Source organism: Pseudorca crassidens, chromosome 9 (assembly GCF_039906515.1).
Source record: "Pseudorca crassidens isolate mPseCra1 chromosome 9, mPseCra1.hap1, whole genome shotgun sequence".
NCBI classification, from domain to species: domain Eukaryota; kingdom Metazoa; phylum Chordata; class Mammalia; order Artiodactyla; family Delphinidae; genus Pseudorca; species Pseudorca crassidens.
In genome coordinates this window covers 7,546,441-7,559,888 of record NC_090304.1, presented here as the reverse complement: position 1 = coordinate 7,559,888, position 13,448 = coordinate 7,546,441, and the positions used below count along the sequence as shown (strand labels likewise).

At 56.1% G+C, this 13,448-nt stretch overlaps 3 protein-coding genes across 4 annotated transcripts; 1 reads left to right on the top strand and 2 right to left on the bottom strand.

Annotated features, from left to right (window-relative positions):
• Positions 1–912: 912 nt before the first annotated feature.
• On the bottom strand, positions 913–2,484 carry FAU (FAU ubiquitin like and ribosomal protein S30 fusion). Its single transcript, XM_067748420.1, has 5 exons — positions 2,330–2,484; positions 1,981–2,063; positions 1,750–1,894; positions 1,249–1,304; positions 913–1,083 (listed from the first exon to the last, which is right to left on the bottom strand). The coding sequence occupies exons 2-5, from the start codon at positions 2,053–2,055 to the stop codon at positions 958–960; spliced, it is 402 nt and encodes a 133-aa protein (XP_067604521.1). The 5' UTR covers positions 2,056–2,063; positions 2,330–2,484; the 3' UTR covers positions 913–957.
• A 116-nt stretch (positions 2,485–2,600) lies between these two features.
• MRPL49 (mitochondrial ribosomal protein L49) lies at positions 2,601–6,354 on the top strand. Its single transcript, XM_067748398.1, has 4 exons — positions 2,601–2,725; positions 3,731–3,875; positions 4,701–4,825; positions 4,935–6,354. Exons 1-4 carry the CDS (start codon positions 2,648–2,650, stop codon positions 5,079–5,081), a joined length of 495 nt encoding a protein of 164 aa, XP_067604499.1. The 5' UTR covers positions 2,601–2,647; the 3' UTR covers positions 5,082–6,354.
• SYVN1 (synoviolin 1) lies at positions 6,262–13,442 on the bottom strand. 2 transcript variants are annotated; one of them, XM_067748397.1, is made up of 17 exons: positions 13,316–13,434; positions 13,111–13,245; positions 12,323–12,471; positions 12,005–12,097; positions 11,763–11,915; positions 11,592–11,640; positions 11,073–11,176; positions 10,297–10,423; positions 10,100–10,199; positions 9,957–10,022; positions 9,744–9,860; positions 9,486–9,649; positions 9,071–9,199; positions 8,821–8,973; positions 8,547–8,733; positions 7,567–7,718; positions 6,262–7,490 (listed from the first exon to the last, which is right to left on the bottom strand). In XM_067748397.1, the coding sequence occupies exons 3-17, from the start codon at positions 12,452–12,454 to the stop codon at positions 7,384–7,386; spliced, it is 1,833 nt and encodes a 610-aa protein (XP_067604498.1). In that variant the 5' UTR covers positions 12,455–12,471; positions 13,111–13,245; positions 13,316–13,434; the 3' UTR covers positions 6,262–7,383. The 2 variants fall into 2 exon arrangements, with proteins under 2 accessions (XP_067604498.1, XP_067604497.1); XM_067748396.1 differs by lacking the exon at positions 13,111–13,245 and having other exon boundaries at positions 13,316–13,442.
• Between the last annotated feature and the right edge of the window lie 6 nt (positions 13,443–13,448).

Genomic DNA, 13,448 nt, shown 5'->3' with positions numbered 1-13,448 from the left:
CAATGGACTTCCCTGGTGGTCCAGTGGTTAGGACTCGGCGCTTTCACTGCTGGGGCCCCAGGTCGATCCCTAGTGGGGGAACTAAGATTTCACATGCTGTATGGCACAGCCCAAAAAGAGTCAGCCAGCCAGTGAATAAATGGAACAGGGATCCAAACTCAAGGCAGACCAAGTCTAGAGCCCAAGGTCTTTACCCCGTAGTATGCTGTATTCCAAGAACCAGCAGGTTCAAAAAGCTTAGCAGAATGAATGAATGGGTATGCATGTGTTGCTAGGAGGAAACTTGAATCAGCCCCAGAGAACTCCAATTCTGGGAACGCTGAAACAATCAACTGCGCCACCTCACCTGTGATTAGGTTAGCAAGGCCCATCAGGTAATCAGAACAAATAAGATCACTGCAGTACTAATGTAATCAGGCAATACTTTCTGAAGCTGGGGCAGACCAGATTCCTGGTCTGGATTCTACTAAAGCCACAGCTGGTTCCAAGTGCAGGGAAATGCCACACTGGTGTTCCCTGATACATCTTCTACTCGATCAATCTCCTCTCCATTGCTGCCCCTATAAAATCTCTCCCACAACGATGGTTCCTGCTATCTTCTGTTTAAAAGAAAAAGACCAAAAAAAGAAAGTATTTGGAAGTTAATTATCAAGTTATTTAGCATTGGGATTGGAATTTTCCTCAACTCTCCATCTGAAGGGCTGGCATTTATGGTTACCAATTTTCATAGGAAGCTTTTTTTGTTGTTGTAGTTTACCACTCATCCACCTCCACCCACACATCCCTGCCAAGCTGCTGACTCTTGACACCGCCAAGAAAACCAAAATGAGGCCTCACTGTTCTTCATACCACCAGCCTGAGAAGCCACATCTATCCCTGAGGCTCTGCACATGAAGATGAAACAATGAGATAATTGGGTAAGTGACTTTATTAGAGAAAGCCAAGATGACAACACGCTTAAGAGTTGGCATTGGGGCCCTTCTTCTTGCCAAAGGTAGGCACAACGTTGACAAAGCGCCGGTTGTACTGCATACGCCTCTTGGCCCGGCCCGTCTTCTTCTTCTTTTTCTCTTGTTTGGCCACCTGGGAAAAGGGAGGGATGATCAAACCTGGGGTGCCTCTTCCATGCCTTCCCTCAGGTTCATCGCCAGGAAGGGAGAAAGCAAACAGGGCAAGGGCCAAGGGTTTTGGCTTAGCTGTGCCACAAGGCAACGAAGTCCAAACAACACCACTAATACTCTCACTTACCTTCGGTGTCTGACCTCTTACTTTCCCGGCTCGGGCCAGGGAACCATGGACTTTACCTGTGATAGGAAAGGAGGACAGCAAGCAGTTAGAACAAGAAGGCCCCACCCAGCAGAACCCTTTCTCCCTCAACTCAAGTTTAAAGGCAAGATGGGCCCAAACAGGGAATGAAAACAAAGTCACAAAGACTTGAAATCTAAGAATGTCTAGTCTGGTACATTCTGGGGTGTCACTTCAGAATTTTCCAACTACTGACCTTAAGGCCTAAAGAGCACTTCGGAGATCTGGTCCGACCTCCTGATTTTAGTGAGTAAATTAGGACACAGACAAGGGTTTTATCTAGTAAGTGACTGAAATAGAATGACACTCTGGCTCAGTCTCCCATGGACCTCTCAAAAAGTTCGTTCTGAGAGATGTAAACAGGAAGAACCACCCTGGACTGAGCACACACCCTACACCCATGAGCTTACAAAGCAGTTCAAAACACAGACCTCCCCAACTCACCTCCAAGCATGCGGCCGGCTACTTCCAGAGTGCTCAGAGCCTCCACCCCACACTGGCCCAGGGTAGCCTCATCCTCTAGGGGTGTGCCTGCCATAAGCAGGACTTGATCTTCTGGAGCGATGCCCTCCAACGAGGCTACATGAGCCTACAGGGAAAAACGAGACTCAGCGTTCCCGCGGCGGGCGAGGATGAAAAACACAAAAGACCCCAGGGAGCACCACGGAGCCTTACCTTGATCTGGGCGACCGTCTCCTGGACGGTCACCTCGAGAGTGTGTAGCTCCTGGGCGCGGACAAAGAGCTGCATGTTGGCGACTGAAAAAAAAAAGGGGGGGTGCTGTTAAGAGAAAAAATACTCTGGGCGAGAGGAGGGTCAGAAAATGGGTGGCAGGCCGGGGACGACGGCGCCGAAAAGTAGGTGGTCTCGGGGTCTCACGTGGGTAAGGCCGGGCCTGCCAGGGAGGTCGGACGGGGACTGGCCTGGCCCCCAGAGCAGCCCTTCTTCCCCCGTTTTTCCCGCGTCCTCTAACCTCGCGGCCAACCTGCGAGCCCTTCGGATCCATCCGTGGCACAAACCTTACCTGAACCGCGGATACCGCTGCCGCTATCGCGAAGATGGAGTCGAGAAAGAGGAAGGAGCTAGGGCGGGTACGGCCTCGTCGCCTGCTGCGTGTCACGTCACTGCTGAGCGACCGACAAGGCCTCTGACTTTTGTAGCGCCCTAGGCCGCCTGGCTCCGCCTCTTTGTGCTTTGCGCAGGCGTTCTCTCGGTCCCGGGGTGGGTGGGGGTGGGGTGGGGGTGGGGTGGGGGTGGGGTGGGGGTGGGCGCCGGGCGAGCCGGAAGGGGCGGGACCAGGTTGGTTGCGCGCGCAGAAAGCGAGTGTACGGGGGAGTTCAAGATGGCAGCCACCATGTTTCGGGCTGTGCAGCGAGGCTGGAGGACCGGTGTCCTGCCGGGCTGCGGGCTGCGGCTACTGGTGAGAGCGCTGACCCTGAAGCTGGGGGCAGAGGGCTGGGTGGAGGCTCACCGTATTTCTTGTAGTCTAAAAACCGCGTCCCTATCTAGGGGGCACTTTTCTGGAGCTCAGATAAAAGATTGACAGGGAAGGTGGCAGGGCTTGGAGCGCGTTTCGGAGTGTGGGGCTTGAAATATGATTGGAGGACAACTTGAGTTAGTTGGAACTGGGAGGTGCTGCACATAGACTCTCGCTGCCTATTTTTTTGAAGGGGAAACCGTACCAGAGTGTGGGAATTGGCCCCAGATCGTTGGCGACACTTCTGAGAACCTAGGACTCACGATATATAGGCCACTTCATCTTCTCATTCTCATTGTAACCCTGGGGCCTATCAGGAGTCCAGGGTATCTGTTGGGAGAAGTATAGGAGGACAGACTCCGGAATGTGACCTTAGGCAGATTGTTTGCTAATGTCTTAATCTTTCTTGGATGTACACCGGGGGGTAATAAAATACCTGACTTGTCGAATTAAGTTGTAAGCACTTAGTGCCTGGTGGTGTCCATATGAGGCCGAAATATTCCAGGTGAGGGAGGGTCACATCGGATGAGTGTGAGTGGGAAATTTTCACGATTGCTGAAAGAGCCTAACCCAGAACTAGAATATTTCAGTAGAATCTTCACAGGAAACTTTAAAATACTGAAGAATGCCGTATTGGTCACACTTACGGTTACCCAGCTTTTCAGATGTATACACACACTTCTCATTTGAGTCCCACAAAAATCCTGAGAGAGGCAGGCCCTTCCGAGTTCCTGAACTTCTTTTTCAGACCCACTTGTACCCTGCACTCTAGCAAACTGAAGTCTGGTGCTTTCCTACCTCCAGCCTTTTATATTTATACTATTCTCTCTGCTTGTCATGTTTCTTTTTTCTACTTAACTGAAGTTCTCTCTATTCTGGGGTGGTGGGTGGGGCGTGGGGGATGGGTAGGCTGATGGAGAGATTTTTTTTTCCCCCCCTCGGAGCCAGACCCAGGGGCCTCCTGATTACCCCAGCTTCGTGGAGTCTGTGGATGAATACCGTTTTGTGGAACGCCTGTTACCCCCCACCAGCATCCCAAAGCCCCCAAAGCATGAACATTATCCCACTTCTAGTGGCTGGCAGCCCCCCAGAGGTGAGCTGGGTGATGGGGATGGCTTGAAGGCTGCAGGGAAACATCCCCCTACCTAGAGATCTATCTGCCCTGGCTGAGGCTCTGTACTCCCCAGAGGGTTCAGGACTTGTGTTGAGATCTCTCAGAGCTAACATCTGTCTTACGTTCAACAAAGGGCCAGGGATCGGAGACCTGTTTGGCTAGTACCCATCCATCCACACTACTGGGGTGAGGGCTTCCCATGTGGGAAAAGTGAAGCATAGAGAGAAGACCCAAGAATTTGGACCCCCACCTCCACCCCCGGCCATAATTGAGAACACAGCTTGGGAGGTGGGCAGTTCTGGGTCCAAATTTGGCTTTGCTGTCTATTGCCAGTATGGTTGAGTTAGTCACTTAGCTTCTCCCAACCTCAGCTGCAGCAAAATAGAGATCATCTGCTCAACACATAAAGCATGTCATGCAGAGCCCAGCCTGTGGTAGGTGTTCAGTTCTTATAAACCCCCATCCCTTTGTGCCAGAGATTGATTTTAGCCTCCCCTACCCGGTGGAGAAGGGCAAGGATTGGCTCCAGAGGGGGACTCAAAGATCCCGGGAGGCATAGCCCTGACCTTGTTTCTTCTTGAGCACCTTCTGGTGCCAGGCCTGTGCTGGGCCTTGAGGTACCAGGGTGAACAAGCTGGTCCTGGCTCTAAACTTAGGGAAAGAGCAGGTCTCCTGATCTGAAGTCTGGAGGTGGCTTTGCTGTTAGGTTCACTGACCCCCTGCACACTCTGAGGAGAAAGGCCTTGGCTGAGGTGAGATGAAGTCTGGGAACATTTGACTTATCACTGTCCCTCTCTGTCATAGACCCCCCACCCAACCTGCCCTACTTTGTGCGACGCTCTCGTATGCACAACATCCCAGTCTACAAGGACATCACGCATGGAAACCGTCAGATGACTGTGATCCGGAAGGTGGAGGGGGACATTTGGGTAAGTGGGTGGGTGGGTCAGGGTCCGGTTCTGACCTTTCAGGGCTGAAGGGATGGGAACCCTCTAGAGGGAAAGGTCTTACCAGGCCTGATTCATCATCTTCCCCCAGGCCCTGCAGAAGGATGTGGAAGATTTTCTGAGCCCGCTGCTGGGGAAGACACCTATCACCCAGGTCAATGAGGTGACAGGTACCCTTCGGGTCAAGGGCTACTTTGATCAGCAGCTCAAAGCCTGGCTTCTGGAGAAGGGCTTCTGAAGCCCAGCTGAGCAGCCTGCACGACCAGCGTCCCCCTGCAGCTGGAGTGCCGGGGATCTCAGGACGAGGGGAGTGGCTGTTGAGGCAGCTAGGGGAAAGGGGCACAGAGACCAGGGCTGAGGGCCTTGGAGCAGGCCTTGTTTGCATAAAGGAGGAAATGGGACTGTATAGGTGCCAGCACGGGGGGAGGGCTGTCTAATATTGGAGACCCACCAGGAACGGCCAAGCTAGGGGGGAGCATTAATTCCTCCGCCCCCCCCCACTTTGGCGTGTTCCTGCTTTCCCTTCATTGGAGCTCCTTGGACTCAGCTATTCAAGCTGTAGAGGTGATTGACTGCCCCTCTGTTGGAAGCAGTAGCCCAGCCCAGTTTACGGGAGGGTAGCACAGGGCAGACCCATTGGGCACATTCCTTCCTTGGCCCGCAGACCCTCACTGCGGCAGAAAAATCCCTGAGCCCTTGCTCTAGGTCATACCTGACTTGGTAGAGGCTACAGAGAACACAACACGACTCAGACGTGGGTCCTGGAGGTCTTCAGTTCCAACTGTAGTGCACGTCAGCCCCTTGGCTCATTCCTTTTACCCATGGAGAGGCAAAAAGGCCAGTTACCTCTATTCCATTCCATATTAAGAGCTGGGTCTGACTGGGTTTCCAGCTCCAGCAAATTAAGTGATTAGCTTTAGCTGGTCTGCCCACAAGGGGCTCCTTGAGAGCTCCTAGCAGCCCAGCACAGGGCCATCCTTCCCAGGTTGCTGACCTAGTATCAAGGCTGGACAGGGGGTTTGCAGGCAGGAAGATGCTGACCTTTTGTCCCTGCCATCCCATCCCACCCCGGCCAAGGAACCTTCACACCTGCCCCATCCTTGGGAGTCACAAGGGCCAAAAGCCAGAGTTCCCACCCCATCTCAGCAGCAAGCTGGCTTAAGACAGGGTTCAGAGCCTGGCTCCCCTACTTGCTCTGACCTAAGGCAGGGTACTTAACCTTTCTGGGGTTCAGTTTCTTCATATGTAAAATGGGTATATCTTTCTAATACCTTAATATTCAACATTGTGCCCAAGAACAGTGCTGGCTTGTGTAAGTAAACCCTCACTCCTGGAGATTCCAGGCCACTCTCGAGTCTACGGCCTGAGTTAAGAAAAAGGAGCATGGCACACTGATCCTATCACACCAGTTCCACCAGTCATTAATGCAAGTTTTTATTTGGCTGTATATACAATTTAAGCTATTAAAATTTGTACAATATTTACAAATTAAATAATCATCTGAAACTGTCTCCAGCAACTCCTGTAACACAACACTGAGGGGCAAAAGACAGGGGCAGGCAATGCCTTGGCTCCTGTCGTCCCCACCTGGCCCAGAGCCTTTTCTAAACTGGAAAGACAGGGAGCTTGGCACTCCTGCTCCCCTTTCCTGGGGTCAAGCATTCAAATTCAAAGACAAAATTTAAGCCAAAAGACAATAGCAAGGAAGTAATTCCAATTCTTCTAAACTCAAGAAAAATTCTGTAAGTTAAGAAGTTGCCTTCTGTAGGTTCTGGGGCTTGCAGTGGTTCAGAAGCAGACACAAGAGCCCTCAGCCTAGACTGAGGTTGCACAGTGGCTGCTGGGTGAGACCAGGGACAGTCTCACCTCAGACAAACTGCAGGGAGAAAAGGGCCTGGGGGGGAGGGGCAGAGCAGGGCCCTTCAGTGCTGCCGGCCTGCTTCTCCACCCCAGACACTCCTTTCCCTGAGCTGTGTGGTTGCCAGTAAGACATGGAAATGCCACAGGGCACAAGGGGCACAGCCACCACCACAAAGGGCTCCTGGGGAGTTCGGGTAAGAAAATGACATCAGTACCAGTCTTCGTGGGTGGGCCCGGGAGCAAGTTCCTGGCCTACCTCCAGCCCCTTGAGTCCACACTTGGGAACAGGAGCTAATACTGTTCGGCACTGCAGCGTGACTCCACACACAAGGGGGGCTCGGAGGGGCTCCCCTTCTCCCAGAAAGGGACTGGGTGGGTCAGAGGGCTTCTCAGACACTGCACCTTTCTGTCTTCGTGGCCCCAGCAGAACACAGGGCTGAAGGGTTGGAGAGGAAGGCTGGAACTGACCCAAGATCCCCATGGCTGCCTGGGACTGTAAGGGCTGGAGTCAACTGGGGCCTCAGGCCTCTTTCCACTTGGTCAGATGCCACCTCCTCTGTGTCAGAGCTGGGGGTTACTACTCCCTGGTGCAGACAGAGAGGGAGCTGCCACTTGGTGGCAGGACGTGTTCCAGCGCGGACTGCTCAAGAGTGGGGGCAGGGGCCAGGACTGGGGCAGTGTCAGTGGGCAACAGGGGACTCCAACTTCTGCAGGCGACGGCGGCGGAGCTCTGCTGCGTCAGGCTCCCCATCCTCAGGCAGCTCCTCGGTGCCCGCTGACTCAGGAGCTGGGGACAGAGAGGTCCAGAAGCGGAACCCAGAGAAGTCCCCTGCCCCACCCCACTGTAGGCTGACCGCAACTACCTGAAGGCTTTTCAGGTTCAGGGGCTGGTGGGGAGGCTCCCAGGGATGGGGTGGTGGCCTCAGAGCTGGGGGTGCTGGTGGAGAAGGCAGCAGCGACAGCTGTAGGGGCAGTCTCCTCAGTGGGGTTGGCTGAGGTGGCAGGCCGGGGGGGCCTAGGAAGAGAAGGGACAAGAGGAGGGCCTTGGCATCCTGGCACGACTCGAGAGATTCTGCCCTCCGTGAGCCTTGCGGGGTGCACTCCCAGCACCGATGTGCCTCGCAGCCCCAGTGACGCAGACACGACTGAACACATGTTGACTGATTCTTGGAATTCTATACCACAGATTGATTGTAAAGCACTTGCGGGCAGGGACCGTTGGCCTTGTTCACTGTTACACTGCAGGGTTGCCACTCTGAGATGCCAGGCACCTTCTAGAGTACCAGCTAAGACAGTGCACTGAATAACACAAAGCACGCAAGTCTCAGACTCAAGCTCCCCTCCAAGTCTGTACCGACATTGCTGGGTGCCAGCACTTTGTCTACATCCCCTGCGAATAGGAATTAGAACTCTATTCAAATAAGGTAATGGAGGTCACAGAGCAAGTGAGTAATAAGATCAGGACTTGAATTCGGGCCAAGCTGGCTCCAAGCGACTTTGTATTTGCTGTCTCAGATCAGGGGCAGTGATTCCCAGTCAAAGTGTCGCCCTGTGTCAAGAGAGTATACGTGATTAAAGTACTGGGAATTATATACGAGGACAAGATTCAAGGATAGCTCTCTGATAAACACCACTCCTCCGCAGATCCAGACAGGCCTTCTGCAGCGGGAAGATAAAAAGGAATCAAGAACCCCGACACCTTGGGTGTGCCTAGAGATAGAATGCCCGAATCGACACGTATCACAGGGTGGCAGGGGAGAAAAAGGCCCAGAACCACTGCTGGGGGCCTTCTCTCGGCAGCCCCACACCCCTGCTGCCCACCCTGGCCCCCGTGTAGGCATACCCGAGGGAGGCGAGCACGGTGAGGTACTGGTTGATCTGCAGCATGGCGGCATCCAGCAGCGTGTGGATGTTGCGCAGGCTCTGTAGCCGGGCCTCCAGGTGCTGTCGCTCGTGGCCTTCCAGAGCCCGCAGCTCCTCTGGGGTCAGCCCAGCAAAGCCGGCAGGAGGCACAGGCATCGGGGGGAAGGCTGGAGAGAGAGAGAGGCTCAGCCTGGGCTGCCTGGGCCTGACACCCCCACACCTCCCAAAACAACCCCACGAGCGGCCCAGCTTACCAAAAGGTGGAGGCAGCGGCATGCCCATCCACGGGGGAGGGAAGGGGAAGCCTGGGGCAGGGCCAGCGTCAGGGGTGGAGGCCGAGCCAGGTGCTGGGGCAGAGGCAGCAGAACCAGCTGTGGTTGTGGCTGCTCCACTGGGCCGAGAAAGGGCTGCGAAAGAGCAAGAACAGGAAGTTAGTCCGTGCTGAGGGGCCTCTGCTTCCCTTCCTTCCACCGCCCTGGCTGGCGTGCTACCCAAAAGACTCACCTGCACTGGTGGACGGAGGGGCCACAGCGTCTCCAGAGCTGGGGGGAGGTGGGACAGGAGGAAAGGGGCCCATGGGGGGCCACAGCGGGAACATGCCTGGAGGGAAGGGAGGCAGGAGGCCCTGGGCGACTGCAGAGAGAGGACGGGGTGGTGAGAAAAGGTCCAAACTGAGATAGAGCCAAATCGCAGGCAAGGGACCAGGTATTGGGGCTCTGTCCTCTGCTCCCACAGGCCCTCTCTGAGCCCAGCACGGATCAGACACGACGGCAATCATCTGCGTCTCTTCCCGTGACCAGCCCCCCGGCCCCAGACTGAGCTTCGAGGGCAGGGACTCTGATTCACCTCCGCATTTCCCACTCCCAGTCTGGGGCGAGAACCCAGCAGTGTGCTGGATGGCCAGATGAGTGCCACTCACAGTTGGGGGGCTGGGGCAGGAGTGGTGGGGGGTGGGGGGCAGGTGGTGGCCCCTGATCCGCAGGCTCAGGGGGCGGTGGTGACTGGGTCGGCAGCGACGCCCGAAGGACATCCATACGGCAGGTGGGGCAGGTCTGCTGCCGCTGGAACCAGGAGCGCAAGCAGCTGGGGGTCAAGACCAGGCAACAGTTAGCAGGTGCCTCGGGGTCTGCCTTCCAAAGCCGCTCCCTCATGTGCAGGCTGCTCAGGGCATCTCCACCTGGTGTGGAAAATGTGGTTGCAGGGCAGTCTCTTGGCACCAGTCACCATCTCTTCTCGGCAGATGATGCAGACGTTGTCCATCGCCTGGAGTTCCTCTGGGGTGGCGTCTGGATACCTGGTTAGGACAGACCAAGGACACGTCAAGACCAGAGCTGGAGGCAGGGGCACCTGGGGCACAGCCTGGGCGAGCAGCTAGGACACGCCCACTTACAGTGTGTTCATGTTGCGGATAGCTCGGCGAGACATGATGGCATCTGTCACAGCTTTCTTGAACTGCCTGAAAAGACAGTTTCAGTAGAAGGAGGGAGACGGACGGGAGGGGTCAGAGCTGTGGCAGGGCAGGGCTAGGCTCACCTCATGGCCAGGTACATAGGCCGGATGGCAAAGAGAGGGAAAGTGTGCACCTTGATCATGATGGTCATGAAAGCCATGTACAGCAGAACCTTGATAAAGCCTGGGGGCAAGGGGTGCAGAGAGTGGCAGGTCACAGGGCCTGGTAGGCAGGGCTGGGGACACTGGTGCAGGTCAGGGGAGGTCCAGGCCTGTCTCACCTGTAAACAGCTCCGTGTAGAGCATGTACACGGCCTTATTGTCCCAGGGATTCTCGCTCTGGAGGTCCACAGAGTGCAGCACGTACTTGATGAAGATGGTGAGCACCATAGTCATCAGGATGGCATACTGGGGGTGGGGGGGTGGACATATGAACACAGGCCCCGGGCTCCAGCCAAACCGCTGTCCCCAGGCCTGTGCACAGCGGAGGGCCACGGTACAAGCACAGGCTTGGACACAGCCGGGGTCCTCCTAGCTTCTCCACTCACTAGCTAGTGTGACTTTCAGCAACTCGTAGACCTCTCTGAACCTCAGTTTGCTTGTCTGTAAATGACAGAATTAACTGTTCCTTTATAACAACGTTGTTTTGCTGATTGAAAGAGATGCAGGTCAAGTGCTCAGCACAGGGCCCGGCATACAGTAAGCACTCAACAGACGTGAACTGTTGTCACTGGACACGTTCTTCCTCTGCTGGGGACACACCTCCCCAGCTGTCCATCAAGCTAATTCCTTCTGTCCATCGACAGCCAGCTCCTCTGGCATCAACTTCCAGGAAGCCTTCCCTGAGCGCCAGGTCAGGGCTCCTCCTCCACACGCGCCTTTCTGCGCCGTCCCCGCTCTCCTAGGAGTGCGTAGAGGGCAGGGGCTGGGACTGACTGATGGCTGCTCCTTGGGGGCCCACACGGGCTGGCCACAGAGCAGGTGCTCGATAAAGGTTTGTCAGGGCACAACAGTGCCACCTTGGGCTTGTCCTCCCAACCTCCCAAGCCAGTTTTACCTCAAAGCCAAACACCAGCTGCACAGAGGCCCCACGGGTCAGGATGCTGTGATAGGCATGGCTGACGAAGAGGAAGTCCAGGATACCCAGGAGGAACATAAGGGCTGTGGGGACCCCCCAAATGGGAGGTTGGTGGGGTCAGCCCAGGGCCTGACAGCCACTTCCTGCTCTAAGACAGCTCCCACCCTCAAGCCCACCACGGCCCTAGCCATCTAGTCAGGTGGGTACACTCCACTGAACCCGGCCCCCTGGGAACTCCAGTTCTGCCTAGGGGTGGCCCAAGCTCCAGGTGAGGAGGCAAAGAGCTAAGGGGCTAGGCAGTTGAGAAGCCCTGGAGTGGAACAGGCAGAGATGATGCAAATTAACTTCCTAAATTATCTTTCCTGTACAGCTGAGGGCCGAGGGCAGCCTGTGCTCTACGGTACAGGTCCATGGTTAGTGACTTTTCATGTTCCAGTCCTTCATGGTGCCTCTTCTCCCTCCAGCTCCCTCCTCTCCGCTCCCATGGGTCTCACTCACACACAATGCGGCAGTGAAAGAGCCAGGAGATATTGGGGCTGCGTTCCATCTGAGGCAGAGGAGAGAGGGGGCCCGTCAGGAAGGCTGGGGCTCACTCCATGTCCCCAACCCAGCCATCACTCCACAAGCCAGCCCTCTGTCTGCTCCAGAGAACCCCCCGACCCAACTCACAAAGTCCACACGGTCCTCAGCCAGCCAGTGAAAACACTTGAGGAAGAGAAGGAGAGTGAAGAGTGCCACAAAGCGGGGGCTAAAGTCATCCCGAAAAACAGTGAAGGCCAGACAAGTCTCAGTGACAGCATACCAGGAACGTTCCAGGAGATGCTGCAGGTTGGGCAAGGAATGATGTGGAACTCAGACATTCTGCTTGCCCAGCTCCCTGCCCCTCACCTTTGGAGCCATGAACATCTCACCTCCATCTCTGCTGCCCTCAGCTGTCCAAAGAACACCTTGCCCATCACCTTGCCCAAGAGGAAGACAAGGACGAAGGCCTGGATGTACAGGACCTAGGAGTGAGGGGAGGCTATGGTTTGAGGTCACTTTCTGCTTTGCTCTGTCCGGGGCTCATCACTCAGGAGCCTCTCCACATCCCCATCACAATTTGTTCAAAGTTAGGCCTGGCAGCTACTTCACTTGTCTCCCACTTACCTGACCTTTAGCCCCACCCCTGTCTCAAACAGACTCCTCCTCCCCTCCCAGGGAGTTCCTCCCTCCCTGAGCCCTGAACTCACTGCCATGCTGGGGCTAGACTTGGTCAAGTACACCACGGTGGGGTAGAACTGGTGCTTGAGGTAGTAGGCATGAGCCACTACGGCCCCGGTCAGCGCCAGGCTGGCCGCCATCATCACGGCGGTGCGGAACATTGCCCTGGCCTAGGGACCTGCGGGGGGAAAGAACGGTGTGATGCCCAATACTGTGCACACCTAGCACAGTGCCTGAGACGCAGTGCTAATAAACAGGAGAAAGCAAAGGAAACCTCACTTCGTCCTCACCATCATCGCATCAAGAATAGCATATACTCCCCCATTTTACAAATTAGAAGACTGAGACTCAAAGGGGTTAAGTGATCACACTGACGCAAGGCCAGCAGCCTGGGTTAGTCTGGTTTCAGATCTAGGGCTCTTTCCACGCCGCCTGCCAGACCGCCGCCTCCAGGGAAGAATGAGGAAAGGCAGCAAAGTCGGAGGAGGAGGGAACTGCTCCCAGTGTCCCTAAAGTGACGGTGATGGAGTGGGATGTAAAAGCAGAAATCTCCCGCAGCGGGAACGTGCGGCCTGGACCGGGAGAAGCCAAGGCGCTGGGGGGCGCAGCCGGGCAGGCGACAGCGCCGGTGACAGCTCCGCCAGGGTGGGCAGCTCCGACGCGCGCCCCGCGGGAGCGGGCGGGGTACGTCAGGTTGGAACCCTGGCGCTCCCCAACCCCCGGGGCAGTGTCAACTCGGGGCACCGGAGAAACGGCCGACCGTCAGGATGCAGGGGCGGGACGGAGAGGGACCCGGGTCGCCTCCACGGTCGCGCACCTGTAAACGCCAGGAGCTGCGAGCGTCGCAGACGGGGCCGAGACTCTGAGAGCGGCCGCGCGGGAGCCTGTCTACGGCCAGATGACAGGCCGAAAGCGGGCGACGGGGCTGAGGGGGCGCGCCGACCCCGGAGACCTGAAGGGGAAAGATCCAGGTCCCGACTCCAACCCCAACCCGGGCCCGACCCCGGCCCCGGCCCACTCACCAGGTGCCCAGCACCGCGAGCCCGCTCAAACCCCGCGACTGCGGAGGCGACTCCGATTACAACACTCCCCACCCACTGCGAGCCGGAACTTCGGGAGTGAGACACCTCACTTCCGGCGGGGCGGGGCGGGGAA